Raw genomic sequence first — 15589 nt, forward strand, 5'->3', positions numbered from 1 at the left:
CCAAGTCCCCGAACTCCAGAGGCCACATGCGCTCCGTTACCTCCTCTGTCTCCGCATGTAGTCCACGACGGCCAGCATGGTCCTCTGAGATCTTTTGTCCACACAGCCCCGGAAAGAGTGCTCTGAGTCTGACAGAGAAAGACAGCTCTCCTCAGTCCCGGGCAGACTTGCTGAAGCGCGTCCTTCCTTCTGTGCGTGTGTCTGTCTCCCTCCACATCTAAGCTTCTGGTGGGCAGTAACCTGGCACAAGACTGGTTCTAAGTATGAAATGACCAGAACTTAATGGCGTTTCTTACTCTTTTGCAAGAAACTACTATGCTTCTTACTAAGACTGAGAATTTAATTACAATTTGTATTTTATTTCTGAAGGGGGCTAATTCACCAACTCAGTAAGTACTTACTGAGGATCTTTTATGTACTGGGCGCTCGGGATACAACTCCGAATAAGACAGAGTGTTTCTGTGAGCACGAAGTGACTGGCCTGCCCAAGAGCCTCCCTTGGGTGAGAGGAGGGCCTGACGGGTCGGCACACAGGATGGAACCTCATCTGAAGAAGGAAAGGCACACAGGAAAAGCGGTATCCGACCGGAGAGGAGCAGACAGCGTCCAGGCAAGAGTCACACCAGCTGTGGTGGCTACGACCAGAGCTCACTGCAAGAATTTCAGTTGTGTGGCAGGGAGGACGCTGGGGGCAGAGACCCGCAGAGGGGCTCACGGGACTCAGACCCGGCAGGACCCGGCAGCCGGGTGAACGTAAGACAGGCCTCCAGCTTGAGCAAGTGGGTTCACTGACCAGGTGCACGGTCAGAGAGGCCGTGGGGAGGGGACGGGAGGAAGATGGCAAGTTTGCTCCGGAGAAGTGAGTCCAAGGTGCACAGGACACCATCAAGTGAGGGCAGGGAGACTTACAGACAGACAGCAGATCTGATGCAAATATGTATTTACTTTCCATGTAAACAACAGAACTTTACATGTGAAATTTAAACTTTCATTTATGGTCACAGATATTGACACTTCACACAAAGATGAAATAAAATGGGCAGATTTCTACTGATGAATGGTAATCGCACAGTTATGTATATATACAGGATAAACATGAAAACAATGTTCATGAGAATGAACTGCCAGGTCACCACAGGCAATGACTACTTTACAGTGGGTAATAAAATCGTTTTTAACGGGACTCTGGATTATTTTAATATTTAAAGCTTAAATGCTTTCCGGTAACTGAATCACACCACATTGCCCAAATTAAGGACAGGAGATAATAGGTTAGTTTGCAAAGACTCTATGAGAATTATTTCATGAATTTCATTCCAATAATCTGAAGAAAATTCATGTAACCGTATTTTGAATCATTCACATGACAAGTTATCTCCTTGGACCCCAAGGCGAGCTTCCTTGGGTCTAGGTTTATAATTAGATTATTTCACATGGTAGGTGTGTAAGTGCTGTCAATGCAGAACTACGTCACATCACAGCCGTGTCGAAAGTTTTATCAATATACAAACAACTGGGATAAGTCACAGCCTCTGCCAAAGTGACCGGAACCACCTCACAACTGGGAGAGCAAGTCAGCTGCAGTAAAACAGCATGTAAATCCATCCTTTCTTAGAACGGCACTGGTCTCAAGTACACCAAGTGAATTTGCACCTGGTTTTGTGCTTGCGCATAAAATACATTAATGATACATATTATGGACAATAAGTTAACATTATAGATTTGTGATTTTTTTACTTTATTTAATCTTAAGTTTGAAAAACTGACCAACAAGCACTCAACTCTGCACATATACATTATAAACTCACAAATACAGTGTTCCTGAACCATGCAATATAGATGTATTACACACCCACACAGCACAGTGTTCCTGAACCACACACACATAGATGTTTTACACACCCACACAGCAGTGATCCTGAACCACGCACACATAGATGTATTACACACCCACACAGCAGTGTTCCCACACATATAGATTACACACCCACACAGCACAGTGTCCCTGAACCACACACACATACAGATGTATTACACACCCACACCACACAGTGTCCCTGAACCACACACACACAGATGTATTACACACCCACCACAGTGTCCCTGAACCACACGCACATAAAGATGTATTACACACCCACACCGCACAGTGTCCCTGAACCAAACGCACATATAGATGTATTACACACCCACACCGCACAGTGTCCCTGAACCACACGCACATAAAGATGTATTACACACCCACACCGCAGTGTCCCTGAACCACACGCACATACAGATGTATTACACACCCACACCGCACAGTGTCCCTGAACCACACGCACATACAGATGTATTACACACCCACACCGCAGTGTCCCTGAACCACACGCACATACAGATGTATTACACACCCACACCGCAGTGTCCCTGAACCACATGCACATACAGATGTATTACACAACCACACCACAGAGTCCCTGAACCACACAAAAATATAGATGTATTACACACCCACACCGCACAGTGTCCCTGAACCACGCACACATATAGGTGTATTACACACCCACACAGCAGTGTCCCTGAACCACGCACACAGAGATGTATTACACACCCTCACATCACAGTGTTCCTGTTCCCAGTGGGACTTCTCCTGCTATAAGCTCTCACCAAGGTAAATATTATCAAGCACAAAAAGAAAGGTTATGTGAGTAAATAAAGTATAATCTAATTTTTGTTTACAAAAACTCCAAGGATAAGTACTGCATGTTAACTGTTGTTATCCTTGATCACAGAATTATGGGCAACTTAATTTTTTAATTTCTGCTAATTTCTATTTTCCACAATAAATATTTTGTAATAAAAGGGCTTTTTTAAAAAAAATGAGCTGGGGCCAGAGCTTTACCATGAACATTTCATCGTCTCTCCAACATGGGACCCGTAGCATATGCTTGCAGCTATTTGTCTGCTTCTCCCACTGCTAGAATGTAGGGTGTCTTCTCTGCGTGGCTGGTGTCCGTGCCAAGCCCCGTGCCTGACACACACGGAATGCTCACTTAGTTGCTCCACTATTAGGAGCCAAAATTCCCTGAGGGAGTACTCTGCAACATGGACTATCCTAGATGCCTTATATGTATTATCTCATTGAAAACTGGCTACAACTTTCATCTCCATTCTACAGATGAGGAAATAGATATTTACATGCTATGGAATTAAACCAATAAAGCATCCTGAAGAGATTCAAACAAATCCACCTTTCTCTAGAACTGAGAAGCTAACAGTATAAAGGCTACAAATTTAACAGAATACCTGAATCCAAATTTGCAGGGGTCGTGGATCGACTCGTTTGTGAGGAGTGTCTGAAACAGTTAGTGAAAAATCCCTGAATGCGTGTAGACAGCAGATTTCTCCATGATTCATTTGTATCTTGGAGTAAAATATCATGAATCAAGTATGGGAGCACAGTCTGACAAAAGTCAGTTTTCACCTACAATATACAAACACATCAAGCCAAGAGTCTGAGTGAAAATAACATACTTAAAATTTTCATTCCATTATTGGCTTAAAAAAATGATAGATGAATCTGTCATGAACTCAACGTACCTCTAAAACACAACCAAAACACATATATCAAGCAGCGCCTAAACAAATCAAACTAATCTAGAGTATCTGTGTCAAACATACGTGTTAATGATGTGACAATTGTTCATTTCCAACCTAGGCCACCTGAGTACAATGCAATAGGATGCTGCTTACAAGTGAAGTTATTAGGTCACTACTGCGAATAAAACTTCACCGCTGAAAAGTGTTACTAATAACAAGTAGCTTCTGGGGTGCCTGGGGGGCTCAGTCGGTTAAGCATCCAACTTTGGCTCAGGCCATGGTCTCACAGTTTGTGAGTTTCAGCCCTGCATCAAGCCCTGTGCTGACAGCTCAGAGAGCCTGGAGCCTGCTTCGGATTCTGTCTGTCTCTCTGTCTCTCTGAGCCCCACCCCAACCTCTCCCTCTGTTAAAAATACATCAACATTAAAAAAATTCTTTAAAAAAAAGCAGCTTTCTAATTTGTTATAAATGAAAATGGGGATCAAAGTTAAAGAAAAAAGCTGAAGAGCTGATTTTTGTGTATTTTCTACACTCAGTGAAAACCTACCATAGTCATGCTAAAATGTTTATTATTTTAATAAACTCCAATTTCTGGGTATATGATGTGGGTACTTAATTGTGATCTGCTCCAAAGTGTAGACAAGTACTTTAACACCTATGGTACACTGAAACAGCACAGAACCTTATTTCTGTCAGGGTACACTCTTCCTTACTCATCACATACTACACACACAAAACAAATGATAGACTGCCAAACACACACTTTATTTATTCTTTTTAAACTAAAGACAAGTCAAATGGCAGCTTGAGAAGTAAAGAATTTAAGGTATTTGGAACTGGGGTGTTGTCTTTATATATATGTGGAACCTTTTATCTTGTGGCCCAAAGTCAGGACTTTATAAAAAAAAAGCTCAGGTATGTTCACTAATGGGAAATGCGATGTGTGGAAGTTCAGAGTATCACCATGCTGACTCAGCACAAGTGCTATGCAGAAATGCAGAGGGCGTGAAAGTTTATTCACTGCCCACAGTTTTTCTGGAGAAGGAAGGACTTCTTTTTTTATGTTTATTTATTTTTGAGAGAGAGAGAGAGAGTGTGAGCAGGGGAGGAGCAGAGAGAGGGAGATACAGAATCCAAAGCGGGCTCCAAGCTCTGAGCTGTCAGCACAGAGCTTGATGCAGGGCGTGAACTCATGAACCGTGAGATCATGACCTGAGCTGAAGTCGGACGCTTAACTGACTGAGCCACCCAGGTGCCCCAGGACTGCTTTTTAAACTGGTTTCAATAAGGGCACTTTACCAAAATACTCATTTCTCTATCAGTGTGAACTGGTAGATGTTTGAGCCAGTCAGATAGAATATCTATTTTCACACTACTATTGAACTGTGCAGCTTTTGATGTCTTAGGGCATCATCATCTTGTACTATTTTGCTGGCACATTTGATAAAAGCACATAAACTTTGTGTTTAATTGGGTATGTACCTTTAGTCCCTAATGAAATAAACTGTACTGTACCTTCAAAAATAAAAGAGCAATGTTAACTGCTACCCTAGCTCTTTTCTCACTCAAGAAAGTACACACCAGGGAAAGGGAATCACAAGCACCTTAAAAAAAAATAAACTAATAAAAAACAGCAGATTTTTGGTTCATATAAATAATTTACAACCATCAGTATTTTAACTATCATTAGTGGCACCCTTTAGAGCTCATCCAGGATGTAGCTGGCCCATAGCTGAAACTGATCGCACAAAGTGATAGCTGCGTACTTAAACACGCCCCAGCGATGGGTTCCCAATGGCCAAGCGTGAGCGCTGCTCTCTGAAAATGACGTGAGGACCACAGATCTGCAGACCAGAACCGTGTAAACAGAAGCCGCATGGGACGTGACCAGAAAAGGAAGGTATTAAGAGAAGGCTCAAATAAAATCAGCAAAGGTAGGAAGGGAGAAATTAAGTCAGAATAATTAATCTTAATCTTACTTCACACATTGGCTTTAATAACTGAAGAATTTCACTCTTTGTGCCTCCGCTATCCAGAAAAGCACAAGTCAGCCTCTTTATCCAAATGTCATGATTTCCACTTTGAGGACTCCACAGGCTCGTATCATCCAGGCCTTCGAAAGGACTTTCTTTGTCCAGTGTGGGTACCTCTAAAAACTAGAAAGAAAACAGTCAACACATGTAAGCTAGGTAATGAGAAATACACTTCATCTTTCCTAAGCAGAACAAATATCTAGGCATAAACAAATCTGTGTCCAGGGGCACCTGGGTGGCTCAGTCGGTTGGGTGGCCAACTTTGGCTCAAGTCATGATCTCACAGTTTGTGGGTTCGAGCCCCGCGTCAGGTTCTGTGCTGACCGCTAGCTCAGAGCCTGGAGCCTGCTTTGGATTCTGTGTCTCCCTCTCTCTCTGACCCTCCCCTACTCACACTGTGTCTACCTTTCTCTCAAAAATAAATAAAACGTGAAAAAAATTAAAAAAGATAAAACAAACCAAATCTGTTTCCAAACCAAACTAAATACAGTTACAACTAAATCTGGAGGCAATGGGTACCTTTTAAAATTAAAATACACTTATGTTTACATAAAAGGCAGAGCGGTATGCCAAAAAGTTACTGGACTACACAGCAGGATGCTTGAGTTCGACTCTTAGCTCACCAGAGTGTATTACATGAATCACAGACTCTCTGCCTCACCCATCTTGTAAACAGAACCAGTCCAAGTCAACCACACAGAACTGACGTCAAGATCAAATCAGATTTCAAAGTGTTAAAACTACAGTGTTTTATGCCTTAGATAACTGGTTTTATTAACACTTTATATTACTAGTAATTTCACAGAGACCAAAATTATATTGATGATCTATTAAAAAGACTATTACAATAATGGATATATGTCCTGAAATCAATTTGGTGAAAATTCTATTTCCCAGTTGGCTTTATGAAAAGAAAATACTAAAGAGGAAAGCTTAGACTAACAGAGAGGGAAGAGTTCTTAAATATTTACTTCCAGTAGAGTCTTGCAATGGTAATATCATGGGAAAAGGAGAAATCTACAGGCCATCTTCTATTTCACGAGGGGATGGTGCTATTTTAACTTCCACTGGGAATAAGCTCTTGCTTGTTGCATAATACCCACACATCACTCCCAACACCAATGACTTTCGAGGGGTCAACATAAGGGTTTTCTACTTCTAAGAAATAAGGGCTATCACTGAAAACTCCTCTGATCCTCCATGTCAATCAAAAGTTGAGCTTTCTATCTCTCAACTATTCCACACTGCTGTAATTAAAAACAGAAATCCCCTGGATTCAAGAAGTACAGTTGGAATTACTTACAAGAAAGATTAAATGTTAGTATAATATTACTTAAGAAACTTGACGGTCATATCCCACAGCAAATACAACTGTTTTAGACACAGTGGGCATTCAATAAACATTGAATAAACATTCATTATTTGACAGACCTTTTTTCTCGAGGTTCTAAAAGGCTGTAGATAGACCAGCATGGGATCAGTCGTCCTCTTATAAATCTCCCAGAAAGTATGTCCAGTCTTTGTGGCTAAAATACTTTTCAGACAGGTAACAGCAGCTGATCGCACTTTGACACTGAAAAACATATATAATTCAAATGCCTATAAAGTATAGTTGATACAAATGCCGATAAACTATATCGACTATGGACGTGAAGCAACTTCTAATAAAAAGTTTAAAATAAATTTACATTACAGGTAACCCTTAAATAATGCAGGAGTTAGGAGTGCTGATTCCCCCATAGTCAAATATCTGCATAAAACTCTTGACCCCCTCCCAACACTTAACCACTAACAACCTGCTACTGACCAGAAGCCTTGCTGATAAGATAAACAGTCAATTAACAGATATTTTATATGTTCTATGTGTTATATACTGTGTTTCTACAAAAAAAAGTAAGCTACAGAAAAAACTATGTTTTTAAGTAAATCTTTGANTGTTATATGTAAACTAACTTGACAATAAACTTTAAAAAAATAAATTAAAAAAAAGTAAAAAAAAAAATCCTAAGGAAGATAAAATACATGTACAGTACTGTGCTGTGTTTATCAAAAAAAAATCCACGTAGAAGTGAATCGACACAGTTCAAATCTGTGTTGTTCAACTGTAAACTTTACGTAAAGGTCAACTGTGTTAGGCAGTTTTAACATGAGGAAATTTTACACCTATAAAATTCTATCCAAAATTATCAAAGAATTTTTCATATTTCTTCAGTATACCTGAGATGTTAATCACTGCAGCAATTCCCTTCACTGAATATAATAAAGTTTATATTATGACTACTCTAAGCTAAAAGTACTCAGAAAAAGAAATACTTGTAAATAACACTAACAAATGGGTAATGAGAACCACAGAACAGAAAATCACCTGAGAAAACAATACTTTGATGTTGTTTTTTTTTTTTTAAGAGATATAAATAATTCAGGTAACAAAGTACAGCCTTTCCCTCGACTAATAAAATTATTGTCTGGAACAGTTTTATTTCATTTATTTTTTTAATGTTTATTTTTGAGAGAGAGACAGAGAGAAAGGGGGGGGGTGGGGAGGGGAGGAGCAGAGAGAGAGGGAGACACAAAATCTGAAGCAGCTCCAGGCTCTGAGCTAGCTGTCAGCACAGAGCCCGGAGCTGGGCTTGAACCCATGAACTGCGAGATCATGGCCTGAGCGGAAGTTGGATGCTCAACCGCCTGAGCCACCCAGGCGCCCCAAGTCTGCAACAATTTTAAACAAACGGTAAGTACACACGTATTCTGACCGGAACCTAGTTGAGGATTAGGAGGTAAGGCACCTGAAACCTGTAACCAAACCCTGAAGGTCCTTTTGCTTTGCAACATATTAGGAAAAGGAGGGCTGCAATACAAGAAGGCTGAAAATACAAGTGGACAAAAATGTCAAAAAGCCTGACCCCATAAACGGATGAGGAGGTATGAAATAAAGGCTTAATTCCTCTCAGGAGTTTCTCAACTTAAGACGTGGGAGCATCTGGATTCACCTTTCATCCCCTCTCCCTCGCTCCTCCACAGCTGACTGATTGGCAACTGAGTCCTGCCAGCTCTCTGTTAAAAACACACCTTGGCTCCAGTGACGTTCCAGCTGCCCTCTGACCCCATCACCCTAACCGGAGTCACCATCGTTCCCCCTCTGACCACCCCAGCTGCTCCGTAACTGGGCCTCCTGTTTCCCCTCCCAAGCCGTTTGCCACATAAAAACCAGAGTGAAAGCGTAGGCTGCATCTTGACACTACTCTGCTCAAAACTCCATGGCTTTCATGTATGTTTCAAATATAATCAATATTTCTTATTCAGAATTAGTCCTACCTTTCTAATTTCATCTATACCATCGTCTTCCACACCAGGCTTCTTTCTGCTGCTCAGACACACCACGCTCATCCCCACTCTGGAATTATCTCCCTGTCTGGAATGTTTCATCCCTTATCACCTGCACCTCATTCCCGCTCACACCCATCAGCAATCGGTGATCAGCAGGGTGACAGCTGCTCACACAGCCTTCCAGGAGCAGCTGTGGTGGGAATCCTCTGGTCAACATCCCCTTGGTAGACCCGAGGCCCCTCAAACGTAATGATTTGTTTCGTCTTACACAAAGGGGTTCCTTATGGCTTTACAGCTTAAGTCACACTAATATCTTTGCCCACCCTTCTCAGAAGAGCCAATTGCAAAATTACCATGTAGTGAATGCTGCCTGCCAATTTTCTGTGGAAACACCTCCAATGACTGTGCCTTGTACACTCTGAAACACAGTTTAACTGAGATGGATTAATAAGTGGATAGAAGGATGGCTTGAGGTGATGAAGGAGAGACAGCAGTGAAACAGTACGTATAGAATCTAGGTGGTGAGTATATGGGTATTTGCTGTAAAATTCTTTCAACTTTTCTGTAGGTTTGATAATTTTTTAAATAAAATGTTGAGAAAGAAATGCAGTCAGCATTTTTACTGTAACAAGAACAGAGAAAGATACAATGAGAACATGTCAGGTAGACATTACTACCAATTATTTATTCTCTGAGAGGTGGGGCAGTTGTAGGCAAACACCTAATTACCTTAGAAGGGTGTCTGGTGGTGGGCAAAATTCCTCTGAACCCACCGTCCCTGAAATGGTGGTGATGAGGTGCTCACGTACATCAAAAATAAATAAGTAAATAGATAGACAAACGGGGCAGGGGCTGGTGCAGAAAGAAAGCCAAAGTGATCTCACAGCCACCAAGCAGAAGTCAGGATAGTATCTGTGGCAATTTTTACTGGCTTAACGAATAAATGGGCAAAAGAAAACTCTAAGCTGAAGACTGTTGGAGTTAGGAAGCTTCTGCTCCAGGACTTACTTGAAAAGGACCAGAATTCTCTAAATGAGAGGAGAGCAGCACCTGTGATCTTGACAAGTGCCCCAAACATGCCCTTTTGCAATTCTGTTTTAATGTTCTGTACAGAACCACCCGGTACTTTTCTTATTGTTTCTCTAGTCTACTCTCACTAAGATTTCACGTGGCCCTCCTCTGGTGTGCTCATCAGTGAATCCAGGGCCTGGCACAGAGCAGGGTTTTAGTGATTATGTGAATTAATAAAAATAGAGCAATTTTCATTAGAATACCTGAGACTACAAATATGGCAGTTTATGGGACGCCTGGGTGGCTCGCTCAGTTGAGTATCCGGCTCTTGACTCCAGCTGAGGTCATGATCTCATGGCATGTGGGTTCAAGCCCCGTGTCGGGGATTCTTCCTCTCCCTTTCCTCTCTCTGCCCTTCCCCTTCATGTGTACATGCTCTCTCTCAAAATGAATAAACTTAAAAACAAAGTATGGCAGCTTAAAGGAGAACAGTTCATTTATGAGAGATGTTCATTTATGTAAAGTATCATCCTCCCTGAACATAAGACGAGGTAGGTGCTATCAGATATAAAGCATTAAATACTCACCAATCTTCTACCAGCGTATTATTCAGGTAGGTCAGCGTTAGGAAGGTCCATTGAAGTTCTTTATCTTCAAAGAACTCGAGGGCCTTGGCAGAAGATGTATCTCTGCTATGCTGTATGGCTATCGTCGAGAAATCTACTGGACCCACTTCTCCCAGGCAGCTCCCAACAGCCTCTGTAGAGAGAAAGTCCTTGTGAGCACACTTGTAGCTGAGAGCTCTTCCATAAAACAACTTTTTTAATTTCAAAAATATAATGTTTTGTCATCCTCCAAGATTTACGTGGTTAATCAAAGATGGACTAGATTAAAGAAGCTGCAATCCATTGTATCGTTTCTTTTATATATCCGTGTAGGCAAAATAAATCCCATATAAAATCATATCTAGGAGAGAGAAGTCAGTAATAAAATACAGATATTAAGGATGAAAGTGTAAACACAGCTACTGTATGAACATATCAACAGACTTTAAGCCTGTTAAAAATTTTCTGAAGTATTACATACACAAAACACACAAATCTTAAACGCTCAGTTCAGTGAAAATTCACACACCTTTTTTTCCACCTGTATTATTACTACCCAGATGAGAACAGAGCAGTTTCTGCATGCCAGAGAACTCCCCCATTCCCAGGCGTGCTGAAATTTATTAAAATATGTTCACAAATTTTTGAGAGCTTTCCTTCCAAAAGGTGGAGTCTGATTCCTCTCCCCTTAAGTGGGGGTATCTTTGGTGATCCACTTCTAACAAACAGATTGTGTACAAGTATTTCACTCCCTTGATTAAATTTATCCCCAGGTATTGAACTCTCTTAGATGCTATTATAAACAGAATGGTAAATGGAATGAAATTTTCTTTGTAGATTATTTGCTGCTGGTGTACATAATCACAACTCAACTTTGTGTATGGATCTTATATCCTGCAACTGCGACTCATTTATTAGCTCTGTTACAGTAGCTTTCTGGTAGATTCTCTAGGATTTTCTAGATACAGGATGATGTCATGTGTGGATAGAGACAGTTTTACTTCTCCCTTTCCAATTTGGACGCTTTTTCTCTTCTTGTCCCACTGCTCTGGCTAGAATTTCCAGTACAACTTGGAACAGCACTGGTGAAAGAGGGCAACCCGGTCTCTTTCCTGATCTGAGGGCGAAAGCTTTCTATCTTTCACCACTAAATATGACGTGAGCCGTGGCTACTTAATAAAACCGTACTAAGATTCATGCTACACAGGAAAGCCCCTTAGAATTCCTGTAGCAAATCAGGTTTGTCTCTAGAAACAGTGTCACCATGGAGGGGTGTAAACTCCTTGGTCAAAGGAAACTTCTAGGGTGTTGATAAGGTTCTATTTCCTGGTCTGGGTGTTAGATGCACAGGTGTGTTCTGTTTGTGAAAAACTTTCAAGTTATTTACCTATCATCTGTACACTCTTCTGTATGTACGGTATATTTCAATAAAAACATTTACAAAAAACCTGCCCCAGATACCAGGCTCTCCGTGAGATGTTAAGGAAGATTCCACTGGGAGAAGATAGTATCTGAAGGACCTCTTCTTCCTGCCATTTTTCTTAGCAGAATCAGTGCTGTCATGACAACTCCAAGCCGACTTCATCATTGTTTGCGGCCTGTGATCCCTAAGTTGAAACACCTCTTCTAGGCAGGATGCATGGTGGCCCTTTATCTTACACCAGGATACCCCACAAACAGTGCAGGACTTGAATGTGGTTCTAATTTTTTTTTAATGTTTATTTGTTTCGGAGAGGTGGGTAGGCAGACAACGTAAGTGGAGGAGGGGGAGGAGCAGACAGAGGGAGACACAGAATCTGAAGCAGGCTCCAGGCTCTGAGCTATCAGCACAGAGCCTGATGCAGGGCTCAAACTCGTGAACGGCAAGATCATGACCTGAGCTAAAGTTGGTCACTCAATCAAGTGAGCCACTCAAGTGCCTCGAATGTGGTTTTAGTATCTGAGTTTAATTCATCTAGCCCTCCAAATCCTCATCTTACTTCTGTCCTAAAAAAGACGAAGTACTAATCAGTTACATGCACAATATGTATCAAAAGTTGATTTATTTACAACTTAATGCTACAAACAGATATTTCTGATTATCCTAAAGATAAACAAGGCCTTTTCAAAAGAACAGTTTTGCACATGCATATACTGCTAACTTCTCACTTTTGTAAATGTTTAAGGAAGGAAATGTGAAAGGAGTGCTGCTTAAGGATATCTGAAATAGACAGCAATATACCTCAGCGAGCACCTCACATTTCCCCAATATTCCAAATGACAAACTTCTGCTGATTGTGAAAACAAAGATGGCCTCTCAAACAGAAAAACCCACATTCACTTAGCCAGAATTTACCTAAAACTTGTCTTTCCCCAGTGTGGCTCACCGCCATCTTGCATAACTGCAACAAGTTGACGATTAGCTTCACCATGACGCCATCTTGGGGGTTTTCTAGGAGGAGTTTTGAAAAACTTAGTTTCAACTACACTGGAAAAATACACATTTCTTTACAACACGCTTATATATTACATTATCTGACTAAAACACTTTTGTCAAGATTTTTTTTTTAAACCAAGGTTTTAAAAATGAGAATGTCAAAAATTATACAGTGAACATATCTCAACTTCTAAAACAGAACGATGTAAAAATGACTGGAAATATTTGGCAGACAGAGAAAGAGAAATGTCTTCATATGTTGTACAGATAAGCCGATACCTTAGCAAAATCACAGTAAGAAATACAAAAATCATTCAACATCAACCTGGAAGAGACCCTGGGAGCACGTCTTGTTCTTTAATATCTAGCATTCAGTTCAGACCAGCAATATCCAATAGAATTTTCTGCAATGATTGAAATGTTCTATAATCTGCACTGTCCAACAACTGCCACTAGTTTACTTACTCCTGAGAATCTGACATGAGCTAGTACAATAAAGAAACTAAATGTTAAATTTTATTGAACTTTTAATTCACTGAAACTTACATAGGTACGAACAGCTACTGGACAAGTCTAGACCAAAGAATTACCCAAACACACAAGAACAAGACAGAGCTGCTTATCTTTACAAATACACACACATCTCAGGACAAATGTGCTATGAGCTCTGAGCTCAGAGTGTTGAAACCAAAGTTAGTTTTTAAAATAACTGGGGAAAAAAATCACACAATGGAAATATAACATCAATGGGTACAAGATGAAAATCAAAATGTTAAGTAGAGAAAATTTCTCCTCAGCACAGTATTACAGAAACCTAAACTAACATAAAAATGAACGTTTTCTTAAATGAAAAAAAGCTAGAAATACATGTAGAAGTATGTGTATACAGAAACACACACACACACACACCCAATTATGCACATGTACACACATGGCTAAGAGGCTGTAAGCGGGATACGTTTCTCCCATGAACATGTTCTGGAGTAAGAGGCAGGGTGACTATCTGTACGCATGGCTCTGAGGATCTCAAATTTGTCTCTCAGGCGGCAGGAAGTGATTAACACTTTTCAGGCAGTAGAATAACACAATCATGTTTGGGTTTAAAGAAATTATCCTGGCTGAGGTGCAGAGGAAGGATAAAATGAGGGTGATTCGAGGTGAGGAGACCGCGTAATAATCTCTTTTCTGGTTAGAAGAGTAATGATAGAGGTCTAAACTAAAGGGTCAGGGTCTAAACTTAGTCCCTGGCAATTCAACAAAGAGCAAGAGTTTACAAAACTCTGTCAAAAGGAAACAGGTCACATAACCCGCAGTGTGACATTAGTACCCTGAGACGCTCGCACGAGATCCATCATCTCGTCTTTATGCTGTGCCAGCTGTCTGCGAAGATCCTTCAGCCCTTCGAGCCTTGTCAAAGGAAGCGCATCATAAACACTCACGGAGAGAAAATGGTTTATTTCCTAAAAGAGAAAATCAGTTAAAAACGTAACTTGGTTTTTTTATTTGTATGAAGTCTGTGAAATAAAACTCAAAGAAAAGAATTAGTAAGTGCCTTTCACAGACCCTGACTCACAGCACTATTACTACCAAAAAAGGTAGATATAAATGACTTCTGCCATTTCAAATCCACAATGTTTGTTGTTTTTTTTTGCCAATGTTTTAACCACAACTCGCTCACGAGAACATATTTAAGATTTTCAGATTGTAACTGACATACTCCAAGGGAAAAGCTTAAATTTTTACTTATTTAGTACTATAACTCTAGTTTTATACCTTACTACATTTAGCCATATTATCACATTGATATGTAGTCAAATACAGAGTATGGTTTTAAAATTATAACAAAATTTACACTAAAAAATACAGTTGAACATAATTTTCAAGTTTATAAAGATTAAGATTAAAACTTGAAAAACTGTTTAAAAAGTCAAATATCATCTCTAATTTAAATGTGAAATTGTCCCTTAAAAGATCATAGTAATTTTGAGAAATTAATGGATCTGATGCATATGAAAATCAAGCATATTTTATATCACATTTCTTCAATATTTAGTTTCAAATCTTCACCAAAAACACCTTAATATTTATAATTTTACTGCAATACAAAAGGAAATATTAAGATTCACTTTTTTATTTGGTGAGGATAAATCTCATTTATCACAATTTTTTTAAAAGACTCAGTTTCTTACTTTTAGAGAATCAGAAGTTTTCAAAAAGTACTGCTCTTAATCCTAATACAAAATAGTAAGATGATGGAATAACTATTACCTCCAAAAGTGAAAAGGGTCCTTTACTGTATTTAATTTTCTGCTGAGTAAGACGCAAATCCTTAAAGACATCATGGTCAGGAAAAGGATCTAAGAGTTTAATTGTCATGTAGAGGTTTTCATTATCCTTGTTATCTATCACTAAGTACTTCAACAAGTCCAATACCTAAACATAATTTAAAAAAGAAAAAAAGTCAAAAGGGAAAAATGGTTTAATTATATTTTAAAGTAAAACAGCCAAACTTACTATATTAAGTGATAAAAACTCTACTGACCTAGTTCAGATAAAACATTCTAATTAATTCTATAATACCGCTATTACTGTTTTCAAATGAATCAACAAGTACG

General features: G+C 39.8%; 1 protein-coding gene across 3 annotated transcripts in view; it reads right to left on the reverse strand.

The window, feature by feature from the left end:
* Positions 1-15589, reverse strand: part of ATM (ATM serine/threonine kinase) — a 124243-nt gene that overhangs the window by 42441 nt on the left and 66213 nt on the right. For 2 of the 3 annotated variants that reach the window (XM_077777445.1, XM_077777447.1), the window contains exons 31-38: positions 15243-15407; positions 14302-14434; positions 12894-12989; positions 10541-10712; positions 7047-7188; positions 5562-5738; positions 3289-3466; positions 41-257 (exon numbers count right to left, since the gene is read on the reverse strand). In XM_077777445.1, the coding sequence (XP_077633571.1) occupies positions 41-257; positions 3289-3466; positions 5562-5738; positions 7047-7188; positions 10541-10712; positions 12894-12989; positions 14302-14434; positions 15243-15407 (1280 nt within the window). The remainder of the gene's footprint in view (positions 1-40; positions 258-3288; positions 3467-5561; positions 5739-7046; positions 7189-10540; positions 10713-12893; positions 12990-14301; positions 14435-15242; positions 15408-15589) is intronic. The other variant, XM_077777446.1, reaches the window with a different exon arrangement.

Source organism: Crocuta crocuta, unplaced genomic scaffold (assembly GCF_008692635.1).
Source record: "Crocuta crocuta isolate KB4526 unplaced genomic scaffold, BGI_CrCroc_1.0 scaffold278, whole genome shotgun sequence".
In the NCBI taxonomy this organism is placed as follows: domain Eukaryota; kingdom Metazoa; phylum Chordata; class Mammalia; order Carnivora; family Hyaenidae; genus Crocuta; species Crocuta crocuta.